The 14433-nt window shown below is 38.9% G+C and overlaps 2 protein-coding genes across 2 annotated transcripts; one reads left to right on the top strand and one right to left on the bottom strand.

Annotated features, from left to right (window-relative positions):
- Positions 1-675: 675 nt before the first annotated feature.
- Positions 676-3448, top strand: LOC125578995. Its single transcript, XM_048742172.1, has 7 exons — positions 676-726; positions 839-930; positions 1253-1775; positions 1834-2116; positions 2202-2323; positions 2419-2476; positions 2509-3448. Exons 1-7 carry the CDS (start codon positions 676-678, stop codon positions 3015-3017), a joined length of 1638 nt encoding a protein of 545 aa, XP_048598129.1. The 3' UTR covers positions 3018-3448.
- A 214-nt stretch (positions 3449-3662) lies between these two features.
- On the bottom strand, positions 3663-4801 carry LOC106414759 (pumilio homolog 18-like). Its single transcript, XM_013855350.3, has one exon. The coding sequence runs from the start codon at positions 4784-4786 to the stop codon at positions 3770-3772; it is 1017 nt and encodes a 338-aa protein (XP_013710804.2). The 5' UTR covers positions 4787-4801; the 3' UTR covers positions 3663-3769.
- Between the last annotated feature and the right edge of the window lie 9632 nt (positions 4802-14433).

Below are 14433 nucleotides of genomic sequence, written 5' to 3' on the forward strand. Positions count from 1 at the left end.
TCTATTTATTAAACAAGTACAACAGGTTATATGAAAGAATTTGTCCAAAATCCCAATGTTCTAAAAATTAGTTTACGCGGCGCCTAGATGTCCGCCTACTCGGTAAATCGAAGTTATTACTGAGTCGATTTTTAGAATTATTTTTTAAAAATTGATTTAGGCGCTCAAAAGATAATAATCACATCATCAATAATCTCATATAAAAAATCTAACTAGCGCTTAACAATTTTTTGAGCATTGAAAAATATCTTTTGATATATAAATTTGTAAAAAACTAAATGCCCTCCCTTCTTTGTGTGGTTGGGTAATTGTGGTAATGTCATAATACTTCCAAGACTACAACATTGTTAAGGGTTGAGGCTGGGTAATATTTTCAGTAAATAAACATAAGAACCGGCTAATATCTACCGGTTTAAGAAAACTAAACCGGATTGAAGGGAGAATAAAAAGTTATTGGAAACACTTTTTTATTTTCGAGTATTTAAACAGAGGGAGACAGCAAAGTGGATCTGGTAGAAATTAAGGGTTCAAAAATCCAAATCCACCAAAATCTCTCCGGCAAATCGCTGAAGTAAGTTTTGCCTTCCTTCCTTTTTGTTTAAAACTATCAGGGTCTAAGCAGTGTTTGAGATTTTTGTTCTAATCACTTAACGATCAGATGTGTAAACATGTTGCATGGCATGTTTTGGGACAACTAAGTATTGTCATGCATGGCTGAGAAATGTGGTATGCCTTTGTTTTCTAATTAACTCCCTGGGCTGTTTTTTGGCTACCTCCTTTGAGATTAAATTTGAAGTTGATGTCTTTGTAGTGATGAATAGCATGTTTTTATTTCCAGGCATGCGTCAATCCTGATTGTCTCTATTTGCACGAGGTTGGTTCTCAAGAGGACAATTTCACTAAAGATGAGATCATATATGCTCATACACTGTAATTTTGTCTTCTTAAATTGTAAAATTCTCTCATGCTACCTCCACCACTGGATGCGTTTGGTAGTGACAGTTCTTCTGCAAAACCAATTGTAAATGTTCCATCCAGGTGTAAGTTCAATTAAACGAACTTCAATTTTGCAAGATTTCCTATTTATTAATCATATCTTGTGATGTTACATGACTAGCGTATAAAATCCTATCAGATTTATCATGTCTCAATTTATTTTCTATTAGCAGAATGCAGCAAGTGTTCCCAGGCATTCTGCTTTATATGAGAAATATTGTAATCGATCTAAATAAAATATGAAATTCTGTTGCAGGGGGTCACATATTGCAAACCAGCAGTCTTTAGCAACCTCGGTTATCTCAAATAGATCTACTGAAATACAAAGAACAACATCCGTAAATGGTACATTGGCCTTTTCTGCTGTTGTTGCAAACGCAGCTCATGGTCCTGTATCCACTAATGACGTTCTTAAAAGGCTATCCAGTTCAACAGACTCTTCTTATGATGGCAGAGACCTTGCCAACCATTCAGCTACTGTAAACTCATTTGACGATACAGATGAGGCTGTAGAAGAAGACTTGTTTGCTGTTGTTTCACAAATGGAGATAACTACGAATTTAAGAGATGAACACCCTGATATTGAAATGGCGATTGGTAGTAAGTGTGATCAAGGTTCTATTAGACAGCCTGTTCATGAAATATCAAAGTCACCACATTTAGAGCAATGTAGGGTGGATAGCGCAAACACTGATGAAAAAGCTACTCCATCAGAGACTGAGGTTTCGTACACAATGCTAGAGTGGGGTTGGAGATCAGATTTGCAATCCCAGAGGCAAGTTAGTTCAAAATGGGATGTAGAGGATATATCAAACTTGGAGGAACTCGTTTGATCAGCGATCTAGTACTCTTAAACTTGGAAACCTCCTGAAGCAGCATAACAGCCAGTCCAGATTTTCTTTTGCTCGGTATGAGGAACCTAGTAATCAAGGATTTGAAAGGGAGAACCGTAGCATTTATGGGCAGGTTTCAAGAGATCAGCCTATTCCGGAGTCTATTGTGGTGAGCCGAGATATCTATCGTGATAATCTCGGGAGTGTAAATGGATTTGCTTCAAACTACTCTGGTGGATTGGAAAGCTTTACTACTAGTCTTTTACACTCCTCGTACAAGGCTCCAAGTTAGTGGCTTTCCCTTGTTTCTTGTCTAGATTTGATCATTGTTATACTACATTTCCAATTTGTTTCTCTGTTGTCCTTTTGCAGTTTCACGTCCCCAAGTTTCTGCACCTCCAGGATTTTCTGCTCCCAGCAAGTTGCCTCCTCATGTCTTCTCTTCACATGAAAGAGTGCGGCTATCTTCTGATAGTGCAACAAGTATTTATTTGTTTTTATTATTACTGCATAGTTAGAGTGTGGACAATGCTACATACTAATAAAAAATAATAGTGTGTTCTTATTCTTGTATGAGGATCTCATTTTCTTTGACACTGCCTCCTTTATGAGGAATGCATATCAGTCAATACCTCCAGTTGGTAACTGAGAAATCACGTCCATCAACATAGATTTTTTCCGACTGGCGTAAATGATATTGAGTTTGCGGATCCTGCAATTCTAGCTGTTGGAAAAGGGATGATTAACATAGACTTGGATATGAGATCAGGTTTCTCATCACAAATAAATTCCTTTGGGAACGAAACAGGGCTCCAAATGTTGAGACAACAGTCTATGTCTGCTGCACAACAAGTAAATGGGTTTCATCATAATCTCAGAAACTTGTCTCCGTCACCTACCGATCCTTGCATATTTAGTTCAAGGCTAATGGATCATCAGACACAAAGAAGTACTTTATCTCATTTCTCAAAGCTCCAAAGACAACAGCCGTCAGCAAATCCAGTCTTGTCTAATTGTCACTGGGATAAGTGGAATGAAGGCCAAAGTTTGAAGTCTCTAGGCATAGCCGAGCTTCTTAGGAATGAACGGCTGGGATTCAATGGGAGCCTATACAGCAACGGATATGAAGAACCGAAATTCCGGATTCCAAGTCCTGGAGATGCTTACAATAGAACGTATGGGATGTAATTCTGGCATGAAGAGAGGTTTTCTTCTTGGTTGGATTTTGCTCTGGTTGATTCCAAAAGGCTAGAAGAATCATCTCAAAAACTGCTTGGGCCGCTGCGCATGTTGAAGATGCATGCCCCAACATAGATTAACCAAGAGCATTTCTGAACTTTGAAGGTACTCAATCTTTTATTTTATAGTGATATTTTTGTTTATTCCCTTGTTTAAATTGTACTGAAGATGTTTTCTCTTTCGCAGGAGCCGAAGACGCTGATGTTTGGATGTCTTGGATATGTTTGATTGTGCAGATTGGTTTGGAAATTGTAGCCAAATGTTTGAGAAAATGATTTGCAATTTCTTGTTCAGAATTGTAAATCAGTTTAAGTTCTGAAACAGTAAAGCTTTCTGTTAAAAAAACATTTTATACAACAAATTGTCATAGCAGAACCCTAAAAACGAAAAACTCTGTCTACCCTTTTAACCTCTCTGTTTTTAATGCAAATATATCCATGCATCGTTTTGAAAAAGGTATGTTGCATGTAATGTTTGGATTATTGTTAGGATTATATCTTCTTTACCAGGAAGCTTCTACTTCGAAAACATTTTTTTTCAACCAGTTCAGTAAACTTGACTGCAGTAAAAAAACAAAAACGATCATGAACGGTGGGAGCCCACGATTAATGGCAATATAAAATCAAATTTGGTTCCTTATATAAAACATGAATGATAAACTTCTTTAACAATGGTTTAAAAAAAAAGTTCTTTCAACAAGATTACAGCAATAAACCATAAAACTCCAAGATCTTTGCAATGTTGCTTCCGTGGAACGTAACCAAAAGGTGGCGAAGAGGCATCAGCTTCTGCACCAAATCTCCAAGCAGATCGAACCTATTCATCGCATGCGTGACTTTCAGTGCCTTGACCACCACGAAACTTCCAAACTCATTCCTCGCCAGCTTCGACAATCTGCCTCCTTCGCACTCCAAAAGCTCCACAACCACCACAGCTATCGACTCCTCCGCCTCCAGGAGCTTCTCTACAATGTAACTTCCATACTTCTGAAACGACAGATCAACGCAATGACCAAGAAGACTAACCGCTACGTTACTCGTGCAACGCGAGTCATACAGCGTAAGCACGTGTTGAACCACGAAGTTGCCTGAAGGATCGTTGCTTAGGAAGAGAGCGTTGCATGCAACTAAGTCTAGTAGAAGCTTTCTGTACAAAGCATCACCCACATCGGTTATAACCTCGTTGAGCGCGATGCAGCCGTAATGATCACGCGCTATGTCGAGCGCGTAGTAAAGAACGTGATCGTACATTCTAAATTTCTCCATCGTGTCGAAAACCAGCATGGCTCGAATGGCCACGTAGGATGCATACTTATCGGTCATGATGTCGTAAAACCGGTGCAAGATAGCGGCGTAGAAGAGCGCATCCACGTCATCTGATATTCCTAGGAGCTTCTGGACGCGTTTCGAACCGTACTTGTTTCGGACAACCTCCATGAAGTAATCGGAGTCTGAAGTCAGCAACGAGACTATCTTCAGAAGAGCATCTGGGTCAGCTGCCTTTGAGAAAATCTCTTTAAACTGGGACACACATTCCTTCCTAGTCATTAGGTTGAATAGTTTGATTAAACGCGCGTTATCTACGGTGGCGCGTGGGGTGAAAGCAGGAGGAGGAGGAGGAGGAATGGAGCCAGAGGTTTCTTCTTCTGAGAGACGGAGACGTTGCAAAGCTTCGAACAAGGTCGGCATCGAGAAGGGATTATTATGGGTCATCCCCATTGTACAAGAAATAATTAATCTGTTAACTAGAGAAGAACTAATAGTTTTTTTTTTTGGTAGGAAACTGGGAGAAAAGGACTCCCAGTATTTATTTAATAAAAAACTTCAAACTACAAACGAACTTGTCGAGGCCGTAGAGGTCCATCCACATCTTCTCTCAAAAGACTAACAACATCCAAAGGTGCAGTATCTAATCTATGAAACCCAAACGGAAAAGAAAAAGCAAGGTGAGTCAAACCATCAGCCAAGTGATTTGCTTCCCTATACACGTGAAGAATTCGGACTAACCAGTCCCTTGTTAAAAAGCCATGGCACAGCCGTACCAGGAAAGACAGCGGGTGAGTCTCACCAATTCCCATTGTAAGAAACTCCACCACCATCTTAGAATCCACCTCCACCTCCAGCCTACTAATACCTTTCTCCCATGCAATGACAAGTCCATAGTAAACGCCCCACAGCTCTGCCAAAGGAGCAGAGCACCTACCTATGTTCAGTACGAATCCACCACACCACTCACCATCACCATTTCTCAAAACACCCCCTGCAGTTGCCAGTCCCGGGTTACCATGAGAGGCCCCATCCGTATTCAACTTCATCCATCCCACACGGGGTGGCGTCCAACCTATCATGATTTCAGTTCGTCCACCTCTGTCCCACTTCCTGCTCTCCGCATCCTTTGCTGCCATCACTTCTGTCGCCAAGTTCCGTAAGAACTTAACTCTGTCTTTCCAAAGACGGTTATCACCAAACACATTTCCACATCTCCATTTCCACCCCCACCAAACAGCTAAAGAGAACGTCGTAGCCCAGGGAACTCCACTACCCTCTTGCGTATCACTGAGATTCAGATAAAACCACTCAAACAATGACATTGAAAAGAAGGCTTGTCTCTTCCTAGTTGGGACGAGACGGTCCCAAATTCCTGACATCGCAGGACAGTCTCTAAGCACGTGCAAGATGGTTTCGATTCCTCCTTTGCAAATCTGGCAAACATCCGTTCCACTTAGATGACGTCGAAATCGCTCTGCGTTCGTCATTATTGCCTGATTTCCAACAAGCCAGAGAAACATTTTTACTCTCTCAGGCGCCACCACACGCCACATTCTTTTGAAGAAGTTTCCCATTTGTGGCCGTGGAGCATCATCTCGTGTGATCAAATTATACGCAGTTCTCACTGAGAATTCTCCATTCGGTGTCTCTCTCCAACCCAACCGGTCCTTCGCTCCTGTAATAGTGTCGACCACCACTGCCGTGAGCTCCTGCCTTGTCTCGTCGCTGATAAAGGGGGAAATTCTGGTAAGGTCCCATCCCCCACCATCCACCCATAACTCTCTCACAGTTATATTCTCAAAACCCTCTGGAAGATCGATGATCGCGGCCTCTGAAAGTACTTCACCCGACAACCACCTGTCAGTCCAAAATTTGATTCTCCTTCCATTACCAATAACCCAAACATGCCCCTTCACCACTACTTCCCTGATCCCCAGTGCCACGCTTCTCCAAGTAGACGAGGCAGTCTTCCCCACCACTCTCCACGCTGGATCCTGAATGTCACCTACTACGTACTTGCCGCGCAAAACTCTGGCCCATAGACTCTTATCATCATGTAACAGGCGCCATCCTACTTTGGCAATCAATGCCTTGTTCATGTCTCTCGACACTCTAATCCCAAGCCCCCCATCAGCTTTGGGCTTGCAAATTTTATCCCAGGAGACCAGGTGCTGACCACTTCCCCACACAAAACTTCTTGACAGACTATCTAGCTTATCAAGAGTACTGGCTGGCAGACAGATTGTGCTCATCTGATGTACCGGTATTGATGATAAGACCGCCTTAGTTAGAGTAACCCTTCCTGCGAGGCTTAGAGTTTGTTTTTTCCAGCCTGATAGTCTTGAAGCCACTTTCTCCAGGACCTCCTCAAAAGTATCCTTATTTATTCTCTTTTGTAAGATCGGCATTCCCAAATACTTCCCCAGCTCCCTTGTCGACGCAATGCCACTCTCCCGACTAATGTGTTCTCCTCTTTCTCTCGAGACATTGCTAGAGAAAAATATTTTGGACTTTGGGAGACTCACTTTCTGCCCAGAAGCTCTACAAAACGTTTCCAACACTCTTCTTATCACTCGTACTTGCACCACAGATGCTTCCGCAAACAGAATTAAATCATCTGCAAAACAAATATGTGAGAGTTTCGGCCCTCCTCTCGACAGGCTAATAGGCTTCCACTTCTTCTCCACTACTGCTTCATCTATCAGATGGCAGAGCCTCTCCATACATAGTACGAAGAGATACGGTGACAGGGGATCTCCTTGTCGAAGCCCTCTCGATGGCTTAAATGATTCTGATTTCTCACCATTCCACAGAATACTCATTTCTGGCCCAGCAACGCATTCCATTATTCTCCCAACCCAGTCTGCTGATAGACCAGCTGCCCTTAGTGTGTTCTCTAGGAAATCCCAGCGCAGTCTATCATACGCTTTCTCCAGATCCAGTTTAAGGATCATCCAACCCTTTCGTCCCTTCTTTCTTCTCATAGAGTGAACAGCTTCTTGGACTATGACAATGTTATCAGCACTAAGCCTGCCCGGGATGAAACTAGACTGAGCAGGACCAATCAACTTATTCATGATACCCTTCAACCTCCCGACCATAGCTTTTGTTATCACTTTAAACAGCACATTACAGAGACTGATCGGGCGAAACTGAGTAATGCTCTCTGGTTTGAGTATTTTCGGAATCAAGACAACTAGAGCATCATTTGTTCCTTCCGGTAATGTCCCAGTCTCAAAGAAATTAAGAACAAACCTAACCACAGAGTCACCTACTGTTTCCCAACATCTTTGGTAGAAGACTGGTTGGAAACCATCTGGTCCTGGCGCCTTGAAACTTCCCATATCTCTAATCGCCTTCTCCACTTCCTCTGCAGAGAATCTCTTATTCAAAACCGTATGTTCTTGGCTAGTGATACGCACAAATCCCCTCATAGGTAGGTCATGGGGCTCAGTCTCCACATCTTCCAATGAGTATAGCTTTTTAAAATAGCTAACCGCAAGCTCCTCAAGCTCTCGAGCCTCCGAGATCCACTTGTTCTCATCATTCTTTAGCATCTCCACTTTGTTCCTCCTTCTCCTAATAATCGTTGACATATGGAAAAATTTTGTATTTCTATCCCCGTGAGCAACCCATTTCTCCCGTGATTTCTGAAACCAGATAAGTTCTTCCTGTTCCAGAACTATTTCAAACTCCTTCAGGAGCTCACCTTCTTTTACCAATAGCTCTTCTGTTTGTTGCAGATCGATTTGTTGTTGAACTTTCGTAATCTGCGAAACCAAGGACTCCTTCTTCTTTTGAACATTCCCAAAAACCTCCTTATTCCATTGTTTCAGTTTTACTCCCAGCCGCTCTAGCGCCTCTCTGGTGTCGATATCCCGATTCCACGAGGTTAGCAACAACTCTTTGAACTCACTATGCTGTAGCCATGCTGCCTCAAACCGGAAAGGGCGTCGACATGCATTCCCTTTGGTCTCTGGCGTGAGTTGTAGATACAACGGGGCATGATCCGAGGCCAAGAACGGTAAATGTGATACTCTTGCCTCTTGCCACTTCAGCCTCGACTGAGCACAACATAAAACTCTATCCAATCTCTTGGCGACGAAGGTACTTTCTGTCTTCCCCCTCTTCCATGTATACTGGTTTCCACTGAAACCCATATCAATGAGCGACATCTCATTTATCCAATCTCCAAATATTAGTGAATCTTCAGATAGTCTCCCATTCCCACCGCTTCTCTCATCCAATCTCACAATAGTATTGAAATCACCCCCAACGAACACCGGCCCATCAACATTCTGAATCACCTCTCCCAAAGCAGTCCATAGACCACTTCGACGACTCGGCGTAGGAGCAGCATACACGACAATCAAATTGATCACCTCTGTCCCACTTCCTACTCGAGCATAGATAAACTGATCAGTAGACTTAACAATCTCCAGCTCTCCTACTTCCGATCTCCATAAAAGCCACATACCACCGCTCTGGCCACACGCATCCACTCTAAAAGAGTTCTCAAACCCCAATCTCTGACAAATTCTACCCGCAGCTGCTCCACTAGCGTGTGTTTCAAATACTGCAAGTATATCAGTATTAAATTTCTTCACCATATATCGGATCGATCGACGGAATTGGGGTTTATTTGCTCCCCGGCAATTCCAAAAAATGCACTTCATCAGATTTCTATAGTCTCCACCTAGAATCACCGGGGCAAATCGTTATGCCTCCGTACCCGTCAACGCCTCTCCCACTTGCTCCACACAGGAATCCGATGTAGCAATCTGGGGGGTCTCCATCTGTGCAATTTGCACCTGCATACTCCATAGGAAACTATTAGAGAAGAACTAATAGTTTCCTATGGAAGTTTACGTACGAGAGATTTGAGACTGATTGTTGTATTAGATATGCATGTAGTGATCTGTATTTATAAATACTAGTGACCGACATTAGCGTATTTGCTTTTCTTATTAGGAAAAGGAAATATATGGCTTGGACTTTCCTTTTTTGATTTTTTAATTAGCTTATCATTGTTCAGGTTTAGTTTGTAATTAATTCGTCAAATGTAGATAAGATTACATATTTCCATTTATGATCAATCTCCTATCCCACATGGAGCCTTCAGTTTACTTTTCTTTTTTGTTTTTAAACTAACGAGGTTAATTAATGAATAGCTCGGAGATAGTAGATTACATTTTGAGTTATGTGACTTATGTCTTTACTACTTATTAGCAAATTTTATTTAGGGTGCAACTGGATTAACATTTTTTGGAATAAAACTGTTTGGAATAACCCATTCTTCTAAATTCCAAAAAACAATTACCAGTTATATGGAAAAGAAAATAATTTGCATTCCATTATTTTTTTTAGAATAAGTGGAAACAAATGGAATCTAGTTGTAGTAGATTCAGGATAAAAATTGTACGTGAATGAGATGGAATCATTGGAATGGAACATAATTAAATTTTAAATTTTACTTAAACAGATTGTAGATATTAGCTAACTTATTAACAGGAGTAGTATATATGTTAAGATTTGAAAATTCTGGTAGATTTTTTTTATTTGTCGCTAATTCAACAAAATTATAGCAACGTCAGATTCCCTATTTAAGCACTTTTACGTTGATTATCAAACCATCAAATGAAAAGTTCTTCTCTTCTAGTAGGTACTATCTCCTTCATCATCATATTTATACCCACAAATTTGTTTTTTCTATTGTTGGTTAGTTTTGAGATTTTTTTAGCAGTCGTTTGATTCACTTTAGTTCAGAATATTACAGTAATTAAGTTAAGTAGTGCATTTTATGTCCGATACATTTTATTAGTATATAGAGAATTATAGTTACTTTCATTCCATGTCATTCCTCTACAACGTTACCATTTATGTTAACAAAATGATTTCCTTCGATTGCTCATTCCATTTTGTTTTATTCCTTAACTTCTTTCATTCCATTTGTTGACATTCCATTTTCTTTAGTTCCTTTGATTCAGGGTATTCCTAATTTTTGTTACCAGTTACAACCTTAGAATCGTATTCCAGCTACCAAGTGCCAATGGGATAAAACATTAAACATCGTCGTATTGTTTCCAACCAATTAATATGACATACGAAGTCCAAACATCATCGTCATACGTATTACGATATGAAACATTTACACTTAAAGTCACATTTAATCTTTTATATTACACTCTAAGACACATTTCACTCCTGAAACACTTTTTCTTAACTTTCTCTTCTTTTCTAATTAATTTAGTTACATCCTTTAAACAAATCACCTAACTAAAGAAATGGAATTTATATTATTTTTCTTTCTCTTCCCTTATTCCTTTCTTCCTTCTAACTAAACGTGTATTCACCACTACACCCAGCACCACCATTACCACCACTTCACCCATATCCTTAACATTTGCCTTTGTTTCCTCCCTCCCAACCCACCGGACCCAAATCACTGTCGGACCCAAACCCACAACCACCACCAATCACAACACCATTACCGTCGAGGTTTGTATCCACTATATCCCCGGCCACCTCCGCCATATCAACCAGCTGCCGCCGGATTTCTTCTTCGTCACCGTACGTTGAAGATCTCTAAATCAGATTCACCAAGATCTTATTTTTAGAGGTTAATATCTGAAATCAATTAATACCAAATAGATCTATAATTTTGATACCAAAATAACATGAAATACACTCAAAGTTTGGAGATTTAAGACGAAGCCATGATTGACGGCCGTAGCATTTTTACAGAAGAAAAAAAAAACGAATTGTGAGGTTGAAGATGATGTATTTACGATTTTGCCATTGATGAGAAAAAAATGATCTCATGGAAATTTGAACATGGATATGATGGCTCAAAGGCTCTTTCTTACTACTAGACCACATTTTGCAATTTGTTTCTCACTTAAACTATTAATATGGAGCCAATGAATTTGTCTAAAAATAAATTAAATTAAGATGGTAAAACCATAAAAATGCTATATATACACGTAAGGGAAACTTAAAATAATCTAAATTAACTCTAAAACTATAACTCATTCAAATAATTTCATATCATTCCATATCTAAAACTATAACTCATTCAAATCATTCCAAATCATTCCATATCATTGCTTTACAAATTTACCGCATTGTATATGTGTACACGTAATTTTATTGATCAATGTGTACATCATACCAATTGTACATGTGTACACGTAATTATAATGTGTTTCTCTACTATCTTGAGAAAGTGGCTAGCTGTGAAGGCCCATAAAAGTATGATCAAAGTTTTTTAAAAAGCAATAAATAAGCTAAAAAAGTTTGTTTTATATGTTGTGTTGTACACATTATCCCGGCTCACCGTCGTCGGAGATCGGGTGAAAAGATCGTTCGAGTAACACCAATTGAGGAGTATCTTCTTTTTGCACTTTGGTCCTCTAGTTTCATGCTTCTTTCACAATATGCCTCAAACTTCTAGTCTGATTAATTTGCTTTACAAATTTACTGCATTGTACATGTGTACATGTATTTTTACTGATCAATGTGTAAATCATACCCATTGTACATGTGTAGACGTAGTTAGAATGTGTTTCTCTACTATCTTGAGGACGTTGCTAGCCGAGAAAGCCATTGTACATGTGTACATATAGTATATATGTCAAACGTTGTGAGTAAAAAATATGTGTACACCTTTACTATTTTATATTGTAAATTGTAACTATATCTAATAAATTTATCAGGTGTACATGTGAATTCTTGCACAATTTAATTGGTGTACGTGTGTATTCTTGTACATGTGGATACTAATTTTGTGTACATTAGTTCATGTACATATGAACATTTAGGAATCTTCATAAATATAGTTAATATTTAAACGATAATAATGTATTTCATGGTTTTGGCTTTTTATTTTAGATTATATTGCTTTTGCATAGTAATCTTCATAAAGTAGGAGTTGTATTACACAATTACAAGTATGGAGCCAAATTGAAAAGAAACTGTGCAAATTTGCAACTTTTAGGGCCAAATTATAAAAAATTGAAAACTAAAGGACTAGTTGTGGAAATATATGAAACTTGGTTTGGGAATGGATCCCTCGAGGTTCACAATTCGGATCGACCCTCCGTTTGGTTCGCCGGCGGTTGGAGAGGAGGAGATGTCATGGAGGAAGGCACGACAGAGCTTGACGAACCACCGATTTAAAGGCGCGGAGGAAGACGAGACGTGACGGCGCTGTGAATGACCACCCGGTGATGATGGATTGAAACAGAGCCGGGGATTGAACGGCGGCAGAGCTACATCAAATTGTATTGAGATTGAGACAAAGACGTTCCCCGGTCAACTTCTGATCTTTCTTTCCGGTGGTGCTTGTTGGTCGAAGTGGATAAGAAGAAGATTGAACTACATCTGTGGTTTTTTTGGAGAAGAAACTTACAGTAAATGAAAAAGAAAGTAAAGCAAAAGGATAATTATTTTTTTAATAAAAATAATTAAAACAAAAAGAAACTAGAATCTTTTGTAGTTACGTTTAGTTAGGGAAAAGGAAGTAAAAGTTACTTAAAACCACTTGGGATTGTTTTATACCAGAATCTGTTTACGTATTAGTGTTTGCTCGTGGAGAAAGATTGTTTATTTGAGTCTGAGGTCTTGTTTGCATATATGTGCTATTGCAAAGTTAGTATCTTTTTAACAGATGTTAACCAAACAGATACAGACTTGTGATAATACTTGAGGTCCGCATAATAATTGTATGAGTAATAGATTGAGTCATGTGCACTGTTTTTGGTAGTTCATTGCTATTGTAATTTACTTCTTTTTTTATCTCTCCGCTGCAATTTAGGTTAGTAGTCTTGACTTACGAGTACTTGTTCCTTTGGCTATGTTATTTGGAACCATATAGTTGCTTGTTTTTCTGAGAACTAGAGAAAGTTTGAGCTTTATTTTGGTTTATAAATTAGTTGAAACTGTTGGATCACAGTAACCCAATTTGGCTGATTCTATCATCTTTCCTTGTCCTAGACTAACACATGAAAGACTACTTGTTTTCATTCTTCTTAACTTGTTTCATTGTAATTTTTTTTAGGAACCCCTAAATAAGATACTTGCATTGGAGGACATAAATTTAAAGGTATCTTAAATAAAATTCTTAATACATATTTATTACTAAAAAATGATTAAGCACCCCATTAGGGGTGCTAGGGATAATCATGCTCTAAGTGTCTTATGCTGTAATAAAAAGTGCTAAAGTGACTTAGAGTGAAAATCTCTCTTACGATATACTCTCTCGCATATATTTTCCCTCTAGAAGCTCAGTTGAAAACTGAATTTACAATGATCACGCAAAAAAAATCATAATGGATATTTACGTGACTTAAGAACAGTATAAGCAGAATAAATTAACATTATTAATTTTCTCACTTTATTAAGAGAAAAAACTCGTCACTCTTGGATTGAATACGAGGGGTGAAGCCCTAAACAAGTAAACGTTTTTAGCTTTATGAAAACTCTCTGAAAGTTGAATAAACTCTGAACCCGCGAGTTTGTTTGAATACGAGGGGTGAAGCCCTAAACAAGTAAACAAGTAAAGGCCTGAAAATTAATTTATTGCCGACATCTTAAACCTTGTTGTCGCTTTTGATTATGTGTCTTTTGTTTGGATCCCACGTTCTGAAAACAAGGCTGCTGATGTCTTGGCAAAGCAGGCCTTGTCGAACGCATTATTTGTAGCTTCATCCATGAACCCGCGAGTTTAAACTCTAATGAAAGTAGTGTTACAAAAAAAAAAAGTTGAATAAACTCTGAAAACCAATGTCTGCTTGAGCAAAACATGAAATCTTCAACCTCAATATGGAAACACATACAAATAATATACTCAGAAATCTATGTTAACTTTAATTTTATTGAGAACTATTTATCCAATTGGTTGAATTAGTTTTCATTTATATCCTTAAAAAGTGCTTTTAAGTTTTAAGAGAAAACTACATTTTCTTAATCATTGTTCTTAACCCAAAACTTTATACATTATGAAGCAGAAGAATATGATAAAAAAGAAGTTAATGGAAGCATTTAAAATAGCTTGAAGTGCAGCAGTAGTCGCATCAGTTTCCGACATAATCCTTGGT

The sequence above is a fragment of the Brassica napus genome, chromosome A10 (genome assembly GCF_020379485.1).
Source record: "Brassica napus cultivar Da-Ae chromosome A10, Da-Ae, whole genome shotgun sequence".
In the NCBI taxonomy this organism is placed as follows: Eukaryota; Viridiplantae; Streptophyta; class Magnoliopsida; order Brassicales; family Brassicaceae; genus Brassica; species Brassica napus.